Source organism: Kryptolebias marmoratus, linkage group LG17 (genome assembly GCF_001649575.2).
Source record: "Kryptolebias marmoratus isolate JLee-2015 linkage group LG17, ASM164957v2, whole genome shotgun sequence".
Taxonomy (NCBI): domain Eukaryota; kingdom Metazoa; phylum Chordata; class Actinopteri; order Cyprinodontiformes; family Rivulidae; genus Kryptolebias; species Kryptolebias marmoratus.
In genome coordinates, this window is record NC_051446.1 from 21,204,396 (window position 1) to 21,228,014 (window position 23,619).

At 40.8% G+C, this 23,619-nt stretch overlaps 1 protein-coding gene across 3 annotated transcripts in view; it reads right to left on the minus strand.

The window, feature by feature from the left end:
* Positions 1–2,225: 2,225 nt before the first annotated feature.
* The window catches only part of LOC108246282 (inactive ubiquitin carboxyl-terminal hydrolase 54), a 62,869-nt gene continuing 41,475 nt past the window's right edge, over positions 2,226–23,619 (minus strand). For 2 of the 3 annotated variants that reach the window (XM_025010768.2, XM_017435228.3), the window contains 12 exons: positions 22,238–22,387; positions 21,559–21,751; positions 21,151–21,333; positions 19,552–19,771; positions 18,133–18,495; positions 17,725–17,852; positions 17,015–17,173; positions 11,700–11,847; positions 7,413–8,206; positions 6,339–6,466; positions 6,101–6,232; positions 2,226–4,236 (listed from right to left, as the gene is read on the minus strand). In XM_025010768.2, the coding sequence (XP_024866536.1) occupies positions 4,150–4,236; positions 6,101–6,232; positions 6,339–6,466; positions 7,413–8,206; positions 11,700–11,847; positions 17,015–17,173; positions 17,725–17,852; positions 18,133–18,495; positions 19,552–19,771; positions 21,151–21,333; positions 21,559–21,751; positions 22,238–22,387 (2,685 nt within the window). In that variant the 3' untranslated portion in view covers positions 2,226–4,149. Of the gene's footprint in view, positions 4,237–5,770; positions 5,902–6,100; positions 6,233–6,338; positions 6,467–7,412; positions 8,207–11,699; positions 11,848–17,014; positions 17,174–17,724; positions 17,853–18,132; positions 18,496–19,551; positions 19,772–21,150; positions 21,334–21,558; positions 21,752–22,237; positions 22,388–23,619 lie in introns of all 3 variants that reach the window. The other variant, XR_003040267.2, reaches the window with a different exon arrangement.

Below are 23,619 nucleotides of genomic sequence, written 5' to 3' on the forward strand. Positions count from 1 at the left end.
ATACAACTTATTTTAGATTGTTTTATCAAAATGCAAAGGTGACACTGTTTTTCTGTGCCCATTTGCATAGTTTAAAACAGGGGTAGGCAACCCTGGTCCTTGAGAGCCACCATCCTGCATGTTTTACTTGTTTCTCTGCTCCAACACACCTGATGTGAATCAATGGGTGATTACCAGGCTTCTGCAGAACATGAAGAGGTGATTTAACCTCTGAATCAGGTGTGTTGGAGCAGGAAAACAAGTAAAACATGCAGGATAGTGGCCCTCCAGGACCAGGGTTGCCTACCTCTGGTTTAAACAGTCTTTGTGAAAACAAAATAAAACATTTTGTGCTCGTCTGCATGTTTTGCTAATTTATTTTAGCTGTTTTTTCCATAAAAAAAAATCAGCTATTTTTTTTAAAAATGGCTTGTGTTTTGACTAGTGCACTACCTTAATTACTGTGGAATGGGTACATTGTTATTCAGCTGAAAAGAAATGATTGATAGGTCTGTGTTTGTGTTTTGCCCTTATGTCCTGGTATGCATTTTCTTTGTTTTGTTATGTTGTACTTTTTTTAGTACCCAACTAACGCTGAAGGCCTTTTAAAAAGCCACTTCCACAAGCAAGCATCCGTTAATTAGGAAAGAAATGGTCCTATTAATTATTCTGCTTCTAATTAGAGACACTTTTTTTCAAATGTGCACAGCTCTCTAAGTGTTACCAGGTCACTCTTTGGTAATCTTCTAGTCTTTCTGCTAATTTAAAACATTATTTTTATTAATCACTCATTATAGAAGTATGTAATCTTATTTTTGTGCATTTGCTAACAAAATGGACCACACTGTACACATGTACAGAGAACATTTTTATCATTTTCTCCATTACTGTCCTCAGCTTTCAGCTTTCCGTCAGGCTGCTGAAATCTCCTGCAATCTGGTGAAGCGATGTTCCTGAGCCAGTGTTCACAGGATGGGTGTGCGCTCTGAATTTGAACAAGTCTCGTGTTATTACTGCCACTTGACGTGAGCAGGTAAGAGCGGGGTAAACGGCTGAACTAAGCTGACCCGAGCATCCTGAAAACTAATTCAGGCCAAAGACACACACACACACAAAACACACACCAAATGCACTCTCTGCGTACCAGAGAGACGTGTGTGTGAGGTAATGGTTATTGATCCATCACCATTTCATTGCTCTGCTCTACAGGGATTCCTGCCTTCTGTTTTCTCAACGAAAGCCTTGGCAAACTTTTAATTATCTCTTCAACTTACAAGACAAACTATGACAGCAAAAAAAAAAAAAACTATATGGGCTTCTGCAGCATGCACATAAATGTGTATCTGTGAGGGTGTTTTTCAGAGTAAACTGTGCGTTGAGTCTTTTTGTGAATAAAAGGAACAGATGCAGCAGGCGGCCAGTAGATCAGTGCTGACATCTAGTGGTAGATTAGAAAACTGTATGTTTTTTGGAGAAAATATATATATTTGATGTAATAAAACACAAGGCAGTTAGTTGTTTATTTTTACATAAATTACATAATTCTTCTTCCACTCCACACATATGTATTTGAGATTATTTAAAAACTCACATATTAGAGAAGAATATAATTGTGGAAATTAGGAGGACAGAGGAAGTAAAAGTACCGATTCTACTCTGTAGAAGTGCTTGGTTAAATTAACATCATTTTGCTTAGAATCATTTAAAAAATATCCACCAGCTTGTATGTTTTAGATCATTTTTATCCATCTTATTGGGCAATGTATTGCAATTTATGACAAATTATATATACTTTTTATTAAAAGAAACCCTGTTGTTGTTTATTTGTTGTGAAAACTTAGCAAACATCCAGTTTTTCAATTTGTGTAAAAAAAATAATAACATTTTTTAAAATTATTTTTGTTTTTAAACCAAATCCATTTTTTACATGGTGTTCTATTCTAATGGATTTTCAGTTGTTTGCATTTCAAACATATAATTAAACACTGAAATGCAGTTTGCAATCCATTTATTTTTTGTTACCAAAGATTTTTTTTTTTCGGATCGTTCCCCAAATGAAGACACAGACACATTATGGTGGTTACGCCCCCTGTGGGAGTGCATTGGTAATAACTTTATTGCAAAAATACAGGTTCCCTCTTTCCCCGAGCAACACGACCCCCGAAACTGACACACACTCATTCTACACACACCCACAAAAAAGGCCATCTTCAGTAGTTTTTCCCCTGTCTTCGACCGTCATTCACAAAACACACACTGTTCAAGTTTACATTCATTTGTTCTTTTTCTCTTTTTTTTTTAAAAACTCCTTGTCCACCTCCTCGTTGCTCGGCTGAAACGAAGCAACGCAGAACGACAACATCAGCAGCATCAAACATGAGATCTCCTCCTCATCCTCGTACGTGGGAGCCCCCCGCCCCGGGGGTGGGTGTGTCTGCCTCCTGACTGTCTCTGATACTGTGAGGGAATTTGCATAGCCGACTCATGCGCTACAATTGGCTACATTCTCCCACATCCACAACCAAAACACAAACAAAAACAATCAACAAGTTATGAATCTAAATGAACAATAAAAATAACAAGTTAAGTGCCAACCTTTGGTTTAGTTACAAGGATCAATCAACATCAGTAAATTCTTGCAAAACTTTACATTGGCCATTTGTTTCATAAGGGCTTTGTTAATTTATATAGAATAAAGCATATAATAAATGTACTCTACACGTATCAGAATGCTACTCGTTTGTGAGGGGGTCATAAATGTTCATACCACGAGGAATGGTTGACATCTCTCAAGATAGCTGATTGGCTGAAAATATACCTCTAATACATATTCATCATATAAAGCATATTTATATCAGACATGTTACTGTGTCAGGCTAAACGTGTGCCGTTTTTGTTCCCGTCTGGGTCTCAAAACCTGCTTCAGTTGGAGAAAGGAATAAGAAAGAGTGAATTTATAAGTGCCAATGAAGTTCACCTGAGGCCTCGAAGTAAAACAAACGCCGCTCACTTTCTTCACCCACTTCTCGGTCAAAAAAACCTTCAGAAAGTGCACTTCTTCTTGCAAAGTGCACTTGAGTCGTCTACTTTCACTGATAAAAGCCTAAGAGGCGAATTTCCTCCCCTTACATTCTCTCATTCCATCTCCACGTTCCTCGCCTGCTGGCCTGTTTGTGGTGCTACCGTGGTGCTTTCCCGTTTAGAACAAAGAGAGCAAAAAAAAACAAAAAACTAAAACACAGCAAGAAGGTTAGATAGAAAGAAAAGGCAGAGGGAAAGGTGCAGAGGAAAACAAAAAGAGGGAAGCACTTTTCTTGTTAAATCTCCCAGTAGAAACGGGAGAGCTGTCAATAGGTCCGGTTTAGGGGGGCGGAAACTCCAGCTAGACACTTGTGAAGTGCACTCCACTCCTATTTGAAATGCAGACATGAGGAAGTACCACTTTTTGTTTATCAATATTTGTTAATTATCAACATTCCATAAGGTCTTATTAATGAACATACAGGTTTCATACATGAGTGTTTTTCTGTACACGATTTTTAGTCATTAGAGTTCAGTCTCGTGGATTTACTTTGCGCCCACACGCAGGAGGAAAGAGAAAAACCAAACAGAACAACAAAAGCCAAAAACGAAAAGAGAAGAAAATATGGCTGTCCATCTGAAACGGGTTCAGTTCAGCTACATGTGCGTCCAACAGGAAATGCCCATGAAGAAAGAGGAAGAGGCGTGGCTACTTGGTTAAGAGTCTCCCCTTGAGCGGAGGGTCCTGCTGGGTGGAGGGCAAGTTCTGCCCGGAGCTCTGGTCCCAGTCAGACCAGGCCGACTACACAAAACCCAAAGGGAGACAAGAAACAGTCCAAGGGAGTAAAGGAGGGGAAGGTTGAGGTTGTAGTTAAGGGGTCAGAGTGACTGCATAGACAGAATCAAAGGTCAAAGGGGGCAGAAAGGCAAGGAGAGGCTAAGCGGGGTGCTTCAGGTGCTGAGGGAGGCTTGTCGTCAGTGCAGATATGTGTGTGTGTGTGTGAGTGTGTGTAAGTCTTTTGAAGGAGATTGATAAACAGGACAGGTGTCTAGTTGATCGACCTGTCTGAGCCAATTCGAGGTTGTCAAGGCGACGCCGTCGTGGACCACAGCGCCGCTGCCCCGTGGAAAGGTGGACGGGGTGAGACATCAGTGAAACAGAGCAGGATTCTGGTCCGAGGACAGTTTGACCCCCGTCAGACACAGCCAGAAGCTTCCTGCGCTGCCCGACAGCTCCTGGACAGGTGAGAAAAGCACAAACGGATCAACAGGAACCCTGAAACCACAATGTGATATTGTGATAGTGGTGTTTCATTTATAACAACTTACCTACATAACATCGCAACTATGATTTACGATAAGTAATGTAGCCAAAAACATTTCTAAAATTTTGTATCTTGTTGAAAAGTTATGTGTTGTGCAAAATTCCAGAGTATTATCACGAGCAAAACTAATATTTTCTCCTGTTTGCATCCCCTGACATACATTATAATACTGGACCCCTGCAGGATGCTGGAAGCTGAAGTCAGAAGGGAAACAGCATCCTCGTAGGATGGTCCCAGAACAAATTTTAAGTCCTTCCCCCTCCGTGCGAACAAATGAGACACTCCTTTATTAAAAAACACATTTTCCTGTAGTTCTTACCTTGCTGTTTTATGTTAAAACATTCAGTTATAATTAGTTGTTTAATGCTTAAAAGAAATCTCATGATTGTGTGTGGGGCAGTAGGCGGGACTTAAAGCCCAACATCACAAGTGCACAGATGCAAAAATCCAACATGGAAGCTTCTGTTAAACAGTTCCTGCTGGAGTGAGGGAAGGTGGGGGCTCTTAGTCTCGTATTATATTATATCATAAGTTGATGTTTGCTCCTCTCAATCACATGCAAACTGTGTTTCTGGTGAGAAAAATGGTAAATTTTAGAGAATCCTTTGTGTTTTGTGCAACAATTAGGCTTCTGTTTACAGTTTTTTCTGTATCTCTCTCACTTCTTTCTGATCCTCTCATCATAAAACTTCTGTTTTACAAAAACTCTACAAAAGGTTAATTATTGGGAGAACATAGTAAACAGCACAGATAATAATTTGTGCCATCCTCATGAAGTTCTTTGTATTTTGATGTGTCATTAATGTCAACATTTTCTCCAAGTGCAGCACAGATATTACAGGATTTTTGTCAGAATTTTTTGCTTTTCTTCCAGACAAAGAAATATATATATATTTTTGCACCTTCATTGTTGACCGTGTTACGATTGCCTGCTCTTCAGCACCTTTTGTTGGTTTTCCCCTGTTATTATTTTTCTCCTTCTGCTTCCAGTTTATGAATTGAGCTGCTAGAAAAAGGTGGGGGTTTTTTTTTTAATAAGCTGGGCCTTATTTAAGGCGGTTTATACAAACACTGAATTTGTGACATTTGACTATTCTCTTGGACAACAAACAATTGTGTATTTTTAAAAGAATTTCTAAGGGTTTGTAAATAAATGTGACACAGATATGATCATCTTTGGCTCCTGACAGCTTTGGAAAATCAGCAAATATTCTCAAAGTACAGCACTGTGCAAACTGAAACTTTCTTACTTTTGTGCCAGATAAGTCCAGTTTGCTGGAAAGTACAGTACTTGTTAATTATTGTTTTATTTTATTTTATTTTATTTTTCCTCAAATGCACTTATCTGGCACACAAAGTAGTACAAATAAAACGCCAATGGGTTTACTGCAGATGCAAATGAGCTGTTTTTGTCTAAAGAAAACTTAGCTCATTGCAGTGTTTACCTGTGAAGCAGTGAAGGGAGGTGGTGATGAGGAGGTGTTGGTTATGAGGATGAAGGAAGTGATGGAATAGCAACAGGGACTCAGAAGAGAGGAAGTAAGCAAGGAGAGGCACTGACATCAGCCTGCTTCACCTTAGAGAGAGACAGAGGAGACGCAGAGGGAAAGAGAGCCGTTTGGAAACAGGAAGAAAATGAGACAAACAGTGTGCAGGGGGGGAAAAAAGAGAGAACAGGGAAAAGCAAGGCGTGAAACGTGACCAGAGGACGTAGGGCAGATGCTACTAGAAGCACGGCCACAAGAGGGCAGCAGAGCAGCGGGAGTCCTACTCACAAAGCTGCGGGTTGCAGTCAGACGGCTGCGGCGCGGGGTCACCACCGTGCCGCTTAGGCTGCGTCCGATTCGCCTCTGGTTCTCCCCATCACCAGGCTCTGCCCCCAGACGCGGATCCCGCAACATCATCGGCTGCGGAGACAGAAAAGGTCCTTTATCACGCCTGAACACGGGTCCAGCCGGCGACCTGTGTGAACAGGTGCAGCTTATTGTGCTAAAATCAATAAGCAGGTGATGCCTTGTTGAGGTAGGTGGGGGTGTCGGTGCCGTCCGCCCCATACACACTCCTCTCCATGTCCGCGCTGGGGGTCTTGGAGCGCACCTGTCCCCCCATCCGGGATATCAGCCTCTCAGATGGGCTGCAGCCTGAAAACATGCAGATGGTTAAAAGCTTTGAAAAAAAAAAAACATTTAACAAACACTCACATCCACCTGATTTGGGGTGCATGACACTAATGGTAAATAATACTGATAATAATAAAGGCTTTATCATCAGCCATTATAATGAAACCACTGACTCTTGTTAAAACACAATGCTCTGCTGGGAAGGTTATTGCCTGACACTGAAGGGAAAAGCAATACTATTTTTGATTTTTGCCAATGTGTTTGTCTGTTAGCGATATGTCTCACGAACCACTGAATGAAACTCTCAGAAAGTAATCACTGGATGCAACTGATTGCTCCAATTGAAGATGGGCACCACAGCCAATCAAACATAGCTATTACTGAGTCAGTTTTACAGGAATTGAGCTAAAATTAGGTGTGGTGGTAGCTGACAGTTATCCTCAACATGTTCTCTAAGAGCTATCAAATCTTGATGTTGCACATAATGTCATCTACAAGGTTTGACCAAAAGAACTATAACTGTTCCTGCTCAAAATAGGAACATCTTAGTCCAAAACCCTGACATGAATGGCGATAAGCATTTGTTTAATATTTACATGGATTTGACACTTTCCTCCAAACTTAATACTTTTATTTGGAAAATTCAGCCACTTACTTTAGATAAATTTCAACAAATATATTAAATTTTCAGAAAGAAACTAAAGTGAAAGCCATCCTTTAAAATTAAGAGTTTAAGTTTAAGTTACAGGCTATCCATTTTTTAAGTCTGTCTTTTGTTTATTATTGAGATCCAACTCATTACCATACATGCATACAAAACAAGGTATGGTTAAATTTTTAGTTGTGATAGTTAAGGTTACAATATCAGGCTTAGTAAAAGTGTTATGTCAAGGATAAATGTACGTGTATGTGTGTGTGTGTGTGTAGGTGTGTGTGTGTGTGTGTGTGTGTGTGTGTGTGTGTGTACCTGTCCTTCCAGCCTGCAGACTGGCCTGGTAGAGGGAGTCCAGCTCAGACAGCTCAGCCTCTTCTCGGTCACAGCTGGGATCACCCTGCTGCCCCAGTGCATGCTGGGAGCTGCAGTGCCCCGGAGAGGACTGGCAGCTGTAGCTGTAGTTCTGACTGGGCATCTGCGGCCTGATGGGAACGCAGCGGTCGGGGGGCGTGTCATAGGGCGACACCACGGCGTCCGGGCGGTCCAGACTCCAGGAGGACCAGTGACGTGTGCTGTTCTCAGCAGCGGCTCCACGCTGCTGTCGGTGATGCGCCCTGTCATCAGGGGAATGGGGCCGGGGGGGCTGCCAGAGTGGCACGAGAGGTTTCCTTTGCCCAAAAGTTTCCAGAGGGGGTGACAGGGGAGGTGGGGATTGTGTGTTTTCAAGGTGTGCAGATTGTGAGGTGTGTGTGATGTGTGTATCCCAGAGACGCAGAGGAAGCGAAGGTAGGGAAATGGCTAAGTGCTTCCCCAGGGGTCTGACACTCACCCCCCCTGCCTGCAGCAGCTCGCACAGCCTCACCCCCGTCCCATCCCTCCCATCCTCGCCTTCCTCCCCTCTCCACCCCACATGCCTGCCCTCCCCCTCGTCCCCTTGACCGGAGGGGCCGCAAGGGTGAGCGATGCTGAGGGTGAGCGTAGGTCGAGGCCGATAGGGTGGAGGGGGTGGGCCCTGGCTCTGAGCGGCTTCCTGGCTGGGCATCGCCTGGTCCTCTTCCTCCTCCTGATTGGGCGTCAGCAGTACTTGGACCGAGCCAGGCTGTTCACTGGAGGACACAAAAGAGGAGGGCAAGGGGGGGGGGAAGTAATGTCAGTCAGCCAAGAGCCAGAAGGAAAAAAACAACAAAAAAACACGGAGAAGCTTTGACGTCAGGTGAGTTACTGCATTGAGGGAAGGTCACAACGGCAGGATAAACAAGCAGACACACACACACACACACACACACACAAAATGATGCAGCTTTCTGCAAGCGCCGCTTTGTGTTGGAGCCATGCTGGGTGTGAGTGAGGCACAAGCAAAGCTGAGCTGACAGATCACAAATTTAAGCTGTTTAAAGCATCAAAAACAGTAAAAAATGTAGTTCTGATGAAAACTTTTAAGGCAGGAATCTACCCTCTGTATCACCCTGCACAATGAGTAATTTAGTCACTACTATGTGTCACTTTATTGATCTCCACACACTGATATATTGAGAGGATTATATAAGTTGAACATAAGTGGGTCTTCTCTGCGGAGAAAGGTGTTTTGCTCTGTCAGCACAGCAGTGAACGTGTTGATATATGCTGTAAAAGACTGTAAACTGTCTATTTTTGTGTGGCGTCTAAAGTCGTATGTGAGTGCCAAACCCACCCCCCCAAAACCCCCATTCCCCACATTAACTCTCCTGTCTTTTTTCAAGCCTTAGTAATTACCAAGAAGGCTTTGCAGCAGCGAGCTATAAATCAGAGGCTTATGTTGATCAATAGAGGCGAGGAGGAAGGTAATAAAAGAAGCTGAGTGCCGAGAGCTTTACTTCCACCTACTCTTTTCCTCCAGTTCCACTGTTAACAGTATGATTAACTTTTTTTTTCGTTTTAATTTTCACTCCATTTTCTATTAGAATACAGACTAAAATCGATATTAACAAGTTAACACATTCAGTCTTTTGTCTCCACCGTTGTAATTACAAAAAAGTTCATTTGCTTCGGAGTGCACAGACCCTATAAATTTTTATGACCACCTTTAGGGGACGTATGGGATGTGTTTTAGTACAAATCAGAAAAAAAAAGTTTCTAATCATGTAAAATTAGTGGAGACAAAGGTTGCTTTCTTTCTACTTTCCTGCAACATTTCATAATGTCCAGAAGTGTGGATGCCATGTGGATATGCTTACAGAACGGCTTCCTTCTTAGAAGTAAAAGTTGTTTTGGTTGCATGATATTATTATTATAAACTTAGTAATTTACATATTAAATATAAATAAAGGAAGCAAGCGAGAAGGATAAGATTGTTTTGCAATTATAAACACTTCATTATGGCCATGCTGTATGTAAGTTATTGACTTATTAAGAAACGCAAGTTATATTAGATTTTTTTTCTCCCGGCTCCCCTTCCACTCATGAATTGTAAGCAACTTTGTTGAGCTTTGTTATACACTAAAAACTGCTGGGTTATTTTAATAACTCAATTATCAGATTAAAGCTATTGGGTCACAGGTTGGGTTGGTTTGACCAAACTTTGGGTCAGAAAGTTTGACCCAGTGGTTGTTCAAAGATGAGCTGTGTCCTTCTTCAGAGTCTGCTTTTTTAATCCAGAAGTTGATCAAACTTCTGCTGAGTTATCTGTTATTAACTATTTTTTCCTGTGAGAAAAAAAATTGAAGATGTGTCGTAATAAAAAAAAAGTAAAGCCAGACAATATTTATCTGCACAAAAGCTGACAAAGAGCAGTGGTGGTGAAATGCAATATGGCTGCAGTTTCATGAGAATCATCCTGACTTTAACCCTCCTGTGGCCTTTGGGTCAAATTGACCCAAAGTTATATGGGCTTCTCTGCTTCCTTCTCTCTTTTAAAGGGCTTCAGGAGGGTTAAAGCTGCAACATACTAAATCTGATAAGTAGCTCTGATGGTTTAATTTAATTTTTCTTTTTTTAAATTCAGGCAATTTTACTGGCCCAGACACTTTTGAATGATACAATAAATTACAATATATGATATACTTTGGTGGCATTGATTTGACCATGTCAGTCTGTCTGGGTCATCATATTAAGATGTGTTTGTTGTGACTTTTATTTTTAGGTCACCAATTTTTGTTGATGTCCAGCTGAAGTTAAAATGACAGTGAGGTTTATCTGGGTGTAAGTATGGGTGCTCTATAAAACATAATGTAATATAAAACCTATTTATATCAGTTTTATAAAGCCAAAGATAATCTTATGGTTAACTTGTTTTCCTTCAGCTCTTCAAATAATCAAGTCAGGCTGTGAATGAAACTCAGTAAATGTATTTGTTGTAGACAATAAATCAAGGGAATGCTTGGAAATGCTAGTAATATTTTAAAAGTACTCATTGCAAAGTCAAAACTAAATTAATAAACTCATATCGATGGTTAATGTTTTCTTAAATGAAAAATTTGTTAGCACAATTTGTGTTGACTACCATCTACCACGTGTTTACCTACAGAAAATAGGCTGAATGTTAAACTTATCCTCACATTTAATTCTGACAATTGTCCTGTCCTTTTCTTTTGTGCTTAGCAGCAAATTCACTCCTATATTTCCATCTGAACGTATTCTCCGAGATTTTACAGTTTTCTTATTCTGCCATATTTGTTTACTTACACAAAGTACAGCCAACTTAATGTAGGTCAAACACGTGACAGCAGCATGCACGTGGTTTTATTTACATTGAGCGCAGGCCCGCATTTCAGAGTTGCATTCAAAATATCTGAAAAACTACTGGAATAAACTCCTTCAAGCTGCACCATTTGTAATAGATCACAATACATTTTTTATGTTTGATTTCATACTTTGCAATGAGTACCTTTAAAGTTCTTACTATGATTTATCTTCTAAGATTCTGCATGTCATGTATTGCTTGTGTTAAATAATAAACTTGACCAAATTTCAGTCACTGCAGCAAAGGAAAAAAGGACCAGACTGACTCACGGTATCACACAAACTCAGCAGCAAAGAGCGAGAGAACAAACCACAGCACAGGATCTTTGACTGCAGTGACACAGCAGCACACAGGACAGAAGCACAGTGACTGACTGCAGCTTTACAGTTCACAGGACAGATCAGCGGCACACAAAGAGCAGAGGGAAGCCTCGGCAGCACACAGCTATGAAGAGAAACACAGCAGCAATGAGGGGAAGCAGTGAAGCACAAAGTCCAACTCGCTCTTTGTTTTTTTTTTGCTTTTTTTTAATTCTCAATGGCAACTCAGCAAAGCAGGCTTTTACTGCATTGCAACAAATACACAAAAGGGATAAGAAGTAACTTAAGGGTGTGCTGTTGAGAACACACATTCAGACACACAAACAGTCGGGTGTTGGAGTGCAGTGCTGGGGGGATCAGAGTAACGGGTTCTGGGATCTTAGCCAGCGAGAGCTGAAGATACACATATAAGGTGTTTTTATATCCAGCTGACACACACAGTGGAGACCTGAGGTGGGTTTCAGGACAGCTTGAGCTGAGAACATAAACCAAGTAAAGGAAGGGGAAGGAGGAGGATACAGGCGCCGCTGCGGACACCTAAGGACAGGACAGTGCTGGTACCTGCAAGGCCCCTGTGGGTGGACGTTTCCTGTGTCCGGTTCCGTTTCCTGTTCCTGACTGCGTTTGATTGGGCCCCCAGTGCTCCTCATGCACGCAGCTACAGCCAATCCGCTATGCGCGTTAGCCTCATGCAGGGGTCTGAGCACGGCTGAGGATGTTAACAAGAGAGCAGGAGATAAAACAGAGAAAAGACAGAAAGATATAACGACAGAGCGGCAGTGAAAAGTGTGAGTGAGCAGAAGAAGAAAGAAACTACGAGAAAGAATGACAGATTAGAGAAAAGAAGCAGAGCAGAATACGTGTTTTTTGTTTTTTTTCTTTTGTAGGGGGGGCCTTCATGCATTACTCTATGCCTCTATGTGCGTTTGTATTTTATAAATTTATAAACCGCCGTGGGTTTGGTGTCTGCACAGAGCTCCTCATCTAACAAGCATCAGCGACCTGAGACAAGTCAGCAAAAGCTCATAAGAAGCATTTTATTTAGAAGCTTCTGATCACTGGGTTTAAAATTCTGCTGTCTGTAGCAATAAGAGTGAGCTCTGCTTATTACATTTTGCAAAAACCTGATAAAACATTTAGCAGTTGCTCAGATTCTGGCTCGTTTTAGATTAATTTGGCAGCTGCAGCGCAGGATTTTGTTCCAAATTATTACTCCAGATTTGCTTTAGCAGGGCTTTGCCTTTTCTAAAACTCCAACTACTGAAGCACGTATTAAATTTCAGGGCATTCTGAGTGACCGGTGATGTGTAGTGACATTTGCGTGACATCCACATCCTCACTGTGAGTCTTATGCAGGCTTTGGTTAAATTACATGAAAATCATGATCACTGAAGTATCCAGGTTTCTGATAATGAGGCTGCATTTGTTCCTGTCTATTCATCTCATTCTCGCCCGCCACAGAGAGCTAAAGGGCAACAATACTTTTATCCATGCACGTGTTCATTTGTTTCTACTGTTAGCAAAATAACCCATAAATGACTAAATGGATGTGCATCTGCAGCTTAAGTTTTGCATGGAAGTAGCTGAGCATCACCGCCAGCACATACTCTCAGGTCAACACATTATGTGACATCTTTACTTAAAACTTTGACATTAACTGCTGGAGTCAACCATATTAGTCTGTTAGCAAAATAGCTCATAAACCACTGGATAGATTTTAATATAACTCTTACAAAGTAAGCATTGGCTCTACTTCTACAACTGATTAATGTTTGGAGTCACACTTCAAGAAAGCCACCACATTTAATCAACTATAGTCTATTTAAAAATGTCTATTCTTCTGTGAATTGCACAGATATTGAGCTAAAATTTGGTGTGGTAGTAGCTGACAGTCATTCCCAAGTCATACTTCAAGGGTAACTGAGCATGCATAATGTCGCCCAAGATCAGACATAATGTTGTTTTTAAGGTTTGACTAAAATGGCTATGACTGATGATCTAAGTCTAAAACTCTGTCATAAAAGGTGGCGGGAGAGGAGCATTACGTCAAGAAATGCTAGGTCTTTAATTTACTATTACCTTTACAAAAAATTTACTTTTAGGAACTTAGATAAGGTTTTCTTCCTGGCTACTGAATACTCCATTATTAATCTGTGCTAAAATTTCATATCTAATTAGATACTCAGTTGTTTTATGGCCTCGTGAGTGCACCGTGATAGATGTTAGATGGGTTTTAAAAAGATTAGAAAAGAAGAGAACTGATATTTGATCGATACGGGCTAAATAAAGGAATGTAGATGACAGCTTTGTTTACTGTTGTTTTGACTCTAATGTTGTCTAAAGCACTGTGGCAGATTGGTTCTAGCCTGGGTGAATCTATCAATACGGATGCAGGAACCCAAATTCTGTTATATAATTGCACTGATAGGGACGCCGTCTGTTTGTTCACAAGTCGTCCTTTCCATTTGTCAAGGTTGAGTGTGCTCTCAGTGGTGTGTGTGTGCGTGTACGTGCGCGTATGAAGTCTCAGGTGAATAAAACACCGAGGCATACACAGTAGGACAGACAGGACACAACACAATAATCCCTTATATTGATTTAATTAGTGATGAGTTGGAGGGGAAAGTACGCACACCTGCAGTTTACGCAAATCACTCCCAGACACACAGATCTTTGAACATAAAGGGGGTCATACAAAGAGACATATGATTTATGGATGCAGGGACCAAATATAAATGATCAAAAAACACACAGGGATATGATTTCAAGTCACAAATGAAGCTGTGTGTTGAGTGTCAAACTGGAAATGCTCATCTGTCATCTGAAGGCTGCGTGAGACTGTTTAAAGCAGTAGGGCTTAAAAAACTCTTATCTGAAACTGTCACAATTATGATTCTTCTTAAAATCAAAAACTTTTCATGCTGACCTGAATATGCTCACACTATAAAATATCCAGTTTAAAAAAAACAGCTGTGCACAGACATGAAAAGGACTAATTAAACACCTGATTCAAAGGGATCTGAGAGGCTGGACTTCAAGCTGAACTGTGCCTTGAGCTCGACTCAAACTGGTGTTAACAACATCAATAGCAGAGTGCTTACATTTGCTAACCAAGCACAAAAAACATCTGATGCTGATGCAGATGTGTTGGCTATGATAACATTTTTACCTTATTAGTGGAGAAAGGAAAATCAGGGGACTACTAAAGTCAGCTGGATTCCTCCTCTGGGAAGCATGAATGAACGTATAAAAGTCCAGGTCAACTGAAGCAGCTGCTGCTGAGGTATTTGACTCAGGCTCTTTAAAAAATACTGTGATGATTCTATCCATCTATATTCAGACATGCTTCTTGTGATATTAATAAAAAAAAAGTATAATCCTATCTTAAACCTTGGCCCTAACCTTATATTTTGCCCATTCATGCCAGTGGCTAGAGGTGTCCTGATTCTTTTTATGATGTAGGAAGGAAGATAAGTAACAGGGATATCTGACTATTTAAACTGAGATGTCAAACAAACTGTTGCATGTATTGCACTACAAAAAAGTACTAAAAAATGCTTTTTTTCAGTTAAAAATCCTCTATAATCACAACCATCATCATAATGTCTAGTTTGCTGCTATATCAATGGATTGAAATTCTTGTCAGTCTTCTTAAACAACTATAAAAAACTTAATTACATACAGTTGTGTCATTTGCTGATATCTGCAATTGGTTAGATAACGTTAAGCATCATATTAAAACTAACAAAATCATGTTGTGTCTGTTTACATTAATTGATCCAGTGAATTGATATTAATGGATATCAGCTTCTTAAAGAGGCGTTTTGTTTTGTAGTGGCGTGTTTTAACCTATATGCTGTGTAATTTCAAATTAAGAGCCAATAGGATTTATAAATTAGGAGTTGGGTAAAACTAAAAATTAGGAGTCAGCTCTACTCTGCATTTTGCCAACGGCTGGTGGCATCCCAGCTCTTTATATTAAGTAGGGAGAGGGCAAAATAGTAGCTCTTTCTGGCCCCACAAATTGCATTATTTTAAAATGCACTATAAATTATAGGCAAATTATGGCTGTGCAAATAAGCAAAGAAAACCACATCGGCACTGATGAGCAGAAACTTTGCATCTCCAAATATGCAACTTTTCAGGAAATAAAAAGTCTTTATTTTAAAATATATAAACTCTGTGTTTTGATAGTTTCCAAGCTTTTTCTGTCATGTTTCATTTGATAGTTATTCATAAAACCCCAGACAGATGTGGAGGCCAATCATGCATAAGTATTTGAAAAATAATCACCGTATGTCTGTCGTAAACTAGATATTGTTACATGACATGTAACGCTAGAAAAAATAATTAATTTGAATCTGTTTGCATAAAAGGAATTGTAAAAAATGTAAATTTATCTACTGAAATATAATGTCATTGACACAATTTTTACTGAGGTAAAAATAAATTTTCTATGTTGTGATTTCACAAAAAGTCTACACAATAGTACATTTTTAAGTACAACCTTTGTTTGCTTTTAAAATAATGTTTTTTCAGGTATGTTTTTATTTTTGAGATGTTACAGTCACTCAAGCAAATGAAGGGTAAAGTCCATTCAATTTCCATCAAGGTATCTGAGAGATGTTTTGTTTATAAGACCAGAACAGATGAGTGATTTGAAAACGCAATGCCGTCGATCGCAGCTGTCCCAGTTATGGACCAACAAAGCTACGTATGAACATCGACTGTTAGACTCGCCTCTCCTGTTACATCTCAGAGTCTCTTCGAATCAATGTCTGTCGCACAACTTTGTGGTCCCCAAGTCCAGAATAAGATTACACACAGGCTGTTAGTTGAGTAATTACCCTGGAACAGAGATATTCTCCAGAGCCACAAAGGAAATGATACAACTGCTGCAACAAGCTGTTTACCAATCTTCACTGGCTTTGATGGAAATTGACCTGAACGTGTGAAATTAGTTGAGGGACCTCGAAATCGCTTCAGCAGTCTTTTGTCTAAGATCATGAAACTCACACAAAGATGCACCAGATGCACAGACAGATACACAATTATTATAGAAAGAATATAAACACACACACATTTGGACCTCGGGACAGTAGAGCTCTGAAACTGAACTGGGTTTGAAATAAGAATGGATTTTCCAACTCTGTTCTGGTCAGTGAACATCCCACAGGAGTTCCCACGTTAGTTAAAAGCTGAACTAGAGGCAGTAATTTGTACTATGCTTTGTTCAGCTACACCGAACACAGCTGGAACCACTAGATACACACACACACACACACACACACACACACACGTGTCTGCGTTGACACAGAACTCACAAACCTAACTGCCATATAAAAAAAATTAAAAAACACCAGCGAAGTGAGACAGATGCAGAGACAGACCAACAGATGGGAATGAGCACAAACGTGAGGTCAGACAAAAGCATGAACACACAAGTCACTGTGACTGTTTACAAGAACATAGGTGATAATTTGACCTTAAAGGAACATATTATGAAAAAATTTACTTTTTCTGTCCTTGAGGGTCCATATTTTAGTGACTGATCTCACTGCTAACTCTAAAACTTAAAAAAAACCAACTTTTCTTAATCTCAGGATATAAAAAACCCTGCCTCATCTTTACATTAATCCTCTTAGCTTTACCTTAAAATCATGCTGCATTCACTGCACCTCAGACGTTCCAGCTTTTTTAACTGTTGCTTTTTGCTTTGCTAATTGCTGCCAATATTCCTCACGAGCTGCATGACTTCCAAATGACAAATAAAGCCACAGCTAAACACCAACCTGAAGCATTTTACCTTGTTGCTCTTATTAAAAACATCTAACCCCACCTCCTACAGACATTTTTTTTTCTTTTTTCATCCATACCCTGGTGCTGGAGCTGGTCCAGGTCCATGAATTTGCTGGGTCTGGGGTTAAATCCCTTGGCTGCCTCCCGTTCTGCCTCCTTCCGCTTCTGCTGCTCCTGCTGGCGGGCTCTCCTCACCACCTCCTCCTGCAGCTCATCCAACTCGCTGCGCCCTGAGCCTGAAACCAGAATGACATTAAAGGCCTAGCATTCTTTAAAACAATGCATATCACCCGCCACCTTTCATCCCAGAGTTTTATCACCTTATGTTAAGAAATGATAAGAGTTGTAGTTATTTCAGTCAAGCACTGAAAATAACATTATGCTCAATCTCACATATGTCACAGTCAGAGTATGTTTGTGAATGACTCTCAGCTACTACCAGACCAAATTGTAGTTTAATATCTGTAAAATGGACTGAGTTAAAGCCATTTTTGTGTTGGCTAATGCTGGTCAGCTGTGTCAGCTATCTTATGTCAGTCACTTGTAAATTTGCATCTAATGATTACTTTTCATTGACATTTGTCTAGTGATTCGTGAGATATTTTGCTAACAGATAAAAAGTGTAGACTCTAATAGTTAAAGGCATAGTTTTAGACACATCTTATGGCTGAAAAGTTAGCGCTCATTTGAGCGTTACAAACACAGCACCTTTATTGGGCGATAATGATCACTCAAATTAAAGACGGGTGACAATAAGTAAATGCAAATGCATGTAAAAAATGCACACCTGTATCTGTGCCGCCGACCCAGCTGGGCGCAGGCAGCTCCTGCATGATGGCACCGCTGCTTTTTGACTTGGGCACCGAACGCCACGAAGGTCCTGACATCAGAACTCGTTTTTGTTGCCCTACCTCCCTGCAGAAAGACACAAAGAGGGTAAAGAAACAGCCAGAAAGGCAGGCAAAAGGTGGGGGGAAACTGATAAACGAGACAATACAGACAGACAAATGTGTTTGCTGCTTAATTTGTTGTTATGGAGCACATCTTCTGAATCATTTGTTCTAGTTAATGTCACATTTGTGTTTAAAGCTGATGAAGTGAAATAAGCCGGGCAACAGAAAGCAGGAGGGGGAAACGTGATGAACAACAAAAGCTGAGAGCAACAGACAGTAATTGTTATTTGTGAGTGTCCTACCTGTCAGGGCTGCTGCTGTTCCTCTCGCTGCTTTCGTAGCCACTCTCCATCCTCTGGATCAGACGTGGCTGGTGCTCCACCCCTCTCAGAGGCGGAGGAGCAGGGGGACCCATCGTCCGTCCACCGCCCAAAGACCTGGGCTGTCCAACCAGCCCGAATCCCACCTCCCCGATCTCCCTCCTTTCTTCCAGTCCTGGCTGTGATCCCACCAAGGGGAGGGACTCCTGGGGCTCCGGAGGGAGAGGGGGGTTGGGTACAGAGTTGTAGCCCAGAGGTGAATCTCTTTGCCGGGTGAAGATGCTGTCGATGTTCAAAGCCTCTCTCCTGGGCCGCCAGGTTGGGCGGTAACGGCCTCCAGAAGAACTACAAAAAAACAGAGCAGGAAGTTTAAAAAAAACTGTTTAACTTTATGCAATATGACATAAATAAATCTGATAAAAAGCTGTGATCTGAAGCAATATGTTCAGTGAAAAGGAAGAACAACTCATCCCACAAAAAGGTCAAACAGGTAATGTCATTTTTGGAGCAGTAATAAGAATTTATGCAACACTGCTCAGTTAATAAGCTTCGAAGAAATGAGAGGATAAAAAAATCAAATAGATAAAGTCTAATAAGCATGAGCACATACTGGGAGAGAGATTCAAAGTTCAAATCTATATGGAGAATCTGAATGCTAATGCAGCGTGGGCAGAGAGGAGGAGGTGGTTAAACTGAAGAAAACAGGTGACTGTAAGTCAGCAAAGTTCCAGCATTTAATCTAGAAAGAGTGCCAAATGTTAGATAATCTGGCTGCTGCTTTCAGATATTCTTGGATTGTAAACAAATATGTAAAAATAAAATGATAACTCCTCCACTGAGACATTATGTCACTTTGACACCTTTGTGCAAACGTCAGAGATATTTAAGGTAACTTGGGGGATACATTTAAAGTCTAAAACTTGGTTAATTAATCAATTTTGAGACATATTCTATTATTCTCATAACCCATATCCTGTGATGGATTGGAAACCTGTCCAGGGTGTACCCAACCTCCAGCTTTAACTTTAATTTTAGTTTTACTGTTACATCAAATAATCAAAATTATTGATTTTACTCAACGTCACAGAGAAATAATCTAATATTTTCTCAGGAGTTCACAGACTGACTCCAAATCGGTGGATGAAAACTCAAAAATGATGTGATACCAACTCTCTGTGGCTAATCAGCCAAGAAAAATGTAAGTATTTGTGACTAAAGCTGTTTTTCTAACGGTTTGTTGAGTGTATAAGTTTGCTTTCTTGTGTGTGCTGCTGTGAACTGTCAGGATAAATAAGTTTTAGGGTTCACACTACAGATTTACAACGTTTATTATCGATCAATGAACCGTCACATGATCTGAATGGGAATCCAGTAGCAGGATGTCAATCAGTGGTGCAGTACCTGGACTTGCTCTCACTGCTCGTGCTTTCATCCTCCCAATGCGGACCCCCGGCTCCACCCTCGCAGCCCCCAACTCCCGACGAAGACGAGGAGGACAAGGGGCGAGAGGAGGAAGAGGAGGAGGTGAGGGGCCTGCGCGAAGAGAGGAGGAAGACGGCCGTCTCCTTGTACTCCTGCAGGGGGGGAGAGGGGTGGCGAGGAGCACCCTCCACTGCTGACTCTGAACATGAGAAAAAAAAAAGGGGGAGTGAGAGGAGGAGCAAGTAAAACCAATAACTTTTTTATTTATCCCATGGGTAGCAATTATGCAGGCAGCAGTGCAAATAAATGTGAGAAAAACCCACTAATGAGGCACAGAACCTGGAGAAGCTGCAGAGATAAAAAAAGGAAAAAAGAACTCACTTTAGTTCCACTGAAACCTGCAAACTGACCTCTGTTTGCTCTTAACTGTATCAACAACAAGTGTTATAGCTCAGTAAACTCTCTCCCTCCCTGAAAACACACTTGTGTATTTCACAGATATTTCAAACTGTTAATAAACTCTGAGCTCTAGATAAAATCTTAATGATGCATCAAATCATAACTCTTATTTGTGGTTAAATTTAGAGCTAAGCACTTTCGTCCTTATTAATTATCTCATATAAATCACAAAACTACTAAATATGTAAGAAGCACAGCTGAAGCCTAGAATTAAGCTAAAATCTGAGCATAAACCAAAATTTCAACATTGAGTTTCTGGAATTTGTGAAAAGTGCAGATTATACTGCATGTGAGAATCGATCATGATGCTTCTGAGTTATGTTGTCCGCGTAGCAATTTTGTTTTTTATATTGGTGCTTAAGATGCTCTACGCTCTTTGCAGTCCTCCCTCTAAAGAGTAGGAGCTGCTACTGAGAAAACGTTACCGCTAACCTGTTACTAAAATCAGAAATCACCCAATGAGCCAAAATAAAGTTATAGCACCTACGCAACTAATATCGTAACATTAGCTTTGTTCCATGCCTAAGTTTGCAAAGTTGAGAACAACGGGAATAAACTTTGCAAAGAAATTTTTTTGCGCTCACTTTTTTGTCGTTATAAAAAAAAGCACAATGACTCTGTTCACTTGTGAGTTAAAAGAGGTGCAGCATTGGTTAATATGAACATGGACTAAATGTAGCCTATATAAAAAAAATGACGTCAGCGAATTTAATATTTCATATACAGGCTGCACTTCCAACAAGATGCTCCCAGGGTAACGTAAAGAGGAAAGTTGAATGCATAAGTGCAAGAAAAGGGCAACAATTTACAATTATTTAAAAATTACAACTTCATTTGCTTCACCAGAATAATACTGTATATGATGATGCTATATAAAGCTACATTTTATGGCTTTTTAGCTTAATTGGATCAAGTTTTATTCACAAATAGGCTTTTTTAAATACCTATTTCCCTTGCTTTTTGAAATTGGGCAAATTGCAAAGAATTAGTCATAATTTTAGAACAAGCATACAGGCTTGTTTTAGATGTTTTTAAACAATTTTTCAACTAAAAGCTGCTCAGTAGGACGACACACTGATGCTCGACAAGCTAACATTGCTTCTGGTGTTCCAGGTTTACCTCCAGCGTCAGCACCAAGCGGCGGTGTGCCGATATTGTAGTTACAGACCACTGTGGTCTGGGATTCACTGGAGAGGCGGCTGCCCGCCGACTGGTGCAGGGGTCGGCTGCGAGAAGTGTGATGACTGGAGCTGTCCGTTGAAGAGTCAGTACGAGTATCACTGGATATGGATGGCTCTCGACCTGAAAGAGAAAGAACAGGTGACCTTTTAGGTAATCCTGCACACTCTTAGTTTTGTTTACAGTCAAGGGCTGTAAAAGAAGCTCAGGCTCTGCAGTATACAGAAGCAGAGCTTGGATTATAGCACTGAAGGTCAGAGCTTTAAAGCTGAATCATCTCATACAAGCAGCTGATAAAGACAAAGTAATCTCATCTGATGTGAGGCAGAGTGTTCATTTCTGCTGTACCCGAGTCTTCGCTGTCGTAACCAGCTTTGCTGCTGCAGTGCTGGAGCTCCAGCTGCGGGTTGGAGCTGGTACAAGGGTTGGGGCTCTCCTGCAGTATCACCGGCGTCCCTCGGGGGTCAGCGTAGAGCAGCAGCAAGGGCTGATAGTGGCCTTTGATACAGCGAGACACTACGTCCTTCCACTTTGGGCCGATCTGGAGGTGCACCAAAACACACACATAAAGATACAGAAAGGAAATCTGTCTGCATTAGGTAATAACTTTATGCAAATGCTACCAAAAGTAGAAGGTCAAATATAATTTGTGCTAATGTGTGGTTTAATCACATTGTCGCGCTTCATCACTTGCTCAATCATCTAAAATGATCATCAGTGTGAAGTGAGACTGATAGAGGAGTCAAGGACGCCTATTTGCATCCTCCGTTCTGAAACTCATGCTCACGTTATATTTACAACACAGGACCAGTTCTATCACTCATATTTGGGAGGTAAAACTTAAAGCCACAAATTAAAACACATAATTAATCCTCACTACATCCAAAACCCTGAAACTAACCCACAGCACAGTTCCTGTGACTCCGGCTCTCACAGACACAGCCGAGGGATGCAGCAGATGCTGTACTGTACTCCCTACTCATGCTGCAGTACAAAAACTAAAAAACAGAACAAAAACCTGTCTCACCTCTTTGACGTGGGCGTCGTCAAAGTACATCCACTTGCGTATCTTGGTCTGGAAGAAGAAGGTGGAGTAGTGCTTGCCATAGTAGCACACCATCCCCACCAAGTAGAGCTCCGCCTGGCGAGCCCTCTCATCTGTCACACGGTAGAACAACTACAGAGAGAGAGAGGAATAGGGGAGGGAGGGGGAGAGGACACAAAGGGAGGAGGGACACGCAGGGGAGAGGTGTGCAGAGAGAGAAACAAAGGAGTTAAAATGAATACAAGCATATTTTTTGCTCACCTACTGTAGGCCCTGTATGCAGTTAGATTTCACACACTGCTGTTTTTTCAGACACAAACTGCAGCTTTTCATGCACAAATTTCCCACTGAGCTCTCAAAGGTGACCCAATGGAGAGAAAACCACATCATCTCATATATTTATATGCCAATATGCATAGGACATAATCCTCTTTTCTATATGCATTAATCCTATCTCATGGTGCTTTGATGTAAACTGCATGCACCTGTTGCTGCAAGGGTCCATATGGTTCAGAGCTCCAGTCCTGCAACTCATTAGTGTTCAAAATGTCAGAAAATAGTCCGTCACAAGTTTTCTCAGCCTAAGGTGACATCTAAATCACTTTGTCTGTGCTACCAAAGCTTCAAGAATACAGACAATCACGACAGGAGCCGAGAACAGCAGCAAACACATCAAGTTTCACCAGCTGCAACCAGAACATGTTCGCATTTTGCTGTTGCTAAATGACACAGAGTAATAACACATAATCAGTTTTTTTCTTATACGGCAGACTGTTTCATAAAAGAACACAGAGGCAAAAGAAGCAGGTGCAGAAGACAGACAAACCGAAAGCTGCAGCGGAGGAGTCGGGATACGAGACGCAGATGGATTCGCTTTACACAGCTAAACAAAAGAGGGAAATTTAATAAATGATTCCTTAGATTTGTATCCAACCACTAGTTTCATCCCATAACAGCAGGATGAAAAAAAAAAAAAATCAGCCGGAAGAGACAGAAGACGGAGGGGGAAAAACTTGACTCACTACAACACATTTTCATATTGACTAATCCATTATTCATGGGTATCACTTCAGAATGCGGCTGGAGATGTTAGAGCAGCATTAAAATGCATCAACATTACTCAGTTATGACACAGAGAATCAGAGGTCAAACATGTAAGGTGAGTGTGTGTGTGTGTGTGTGTGTTTATGTAAAAGCTGCAGCAAGAGACAGTAGAATATCCTGCACTCTTTCTGAAATAATGGAGTTGTTCTGTGTGCGCTGTAATTTGTTGGGGTTTGTTTTTATTACAATGACTGTGCAAACACCGTGAGGAGTTTTATGCTGTAAAAATCATTTAAATAACATTTAAAATGACTCAAAGA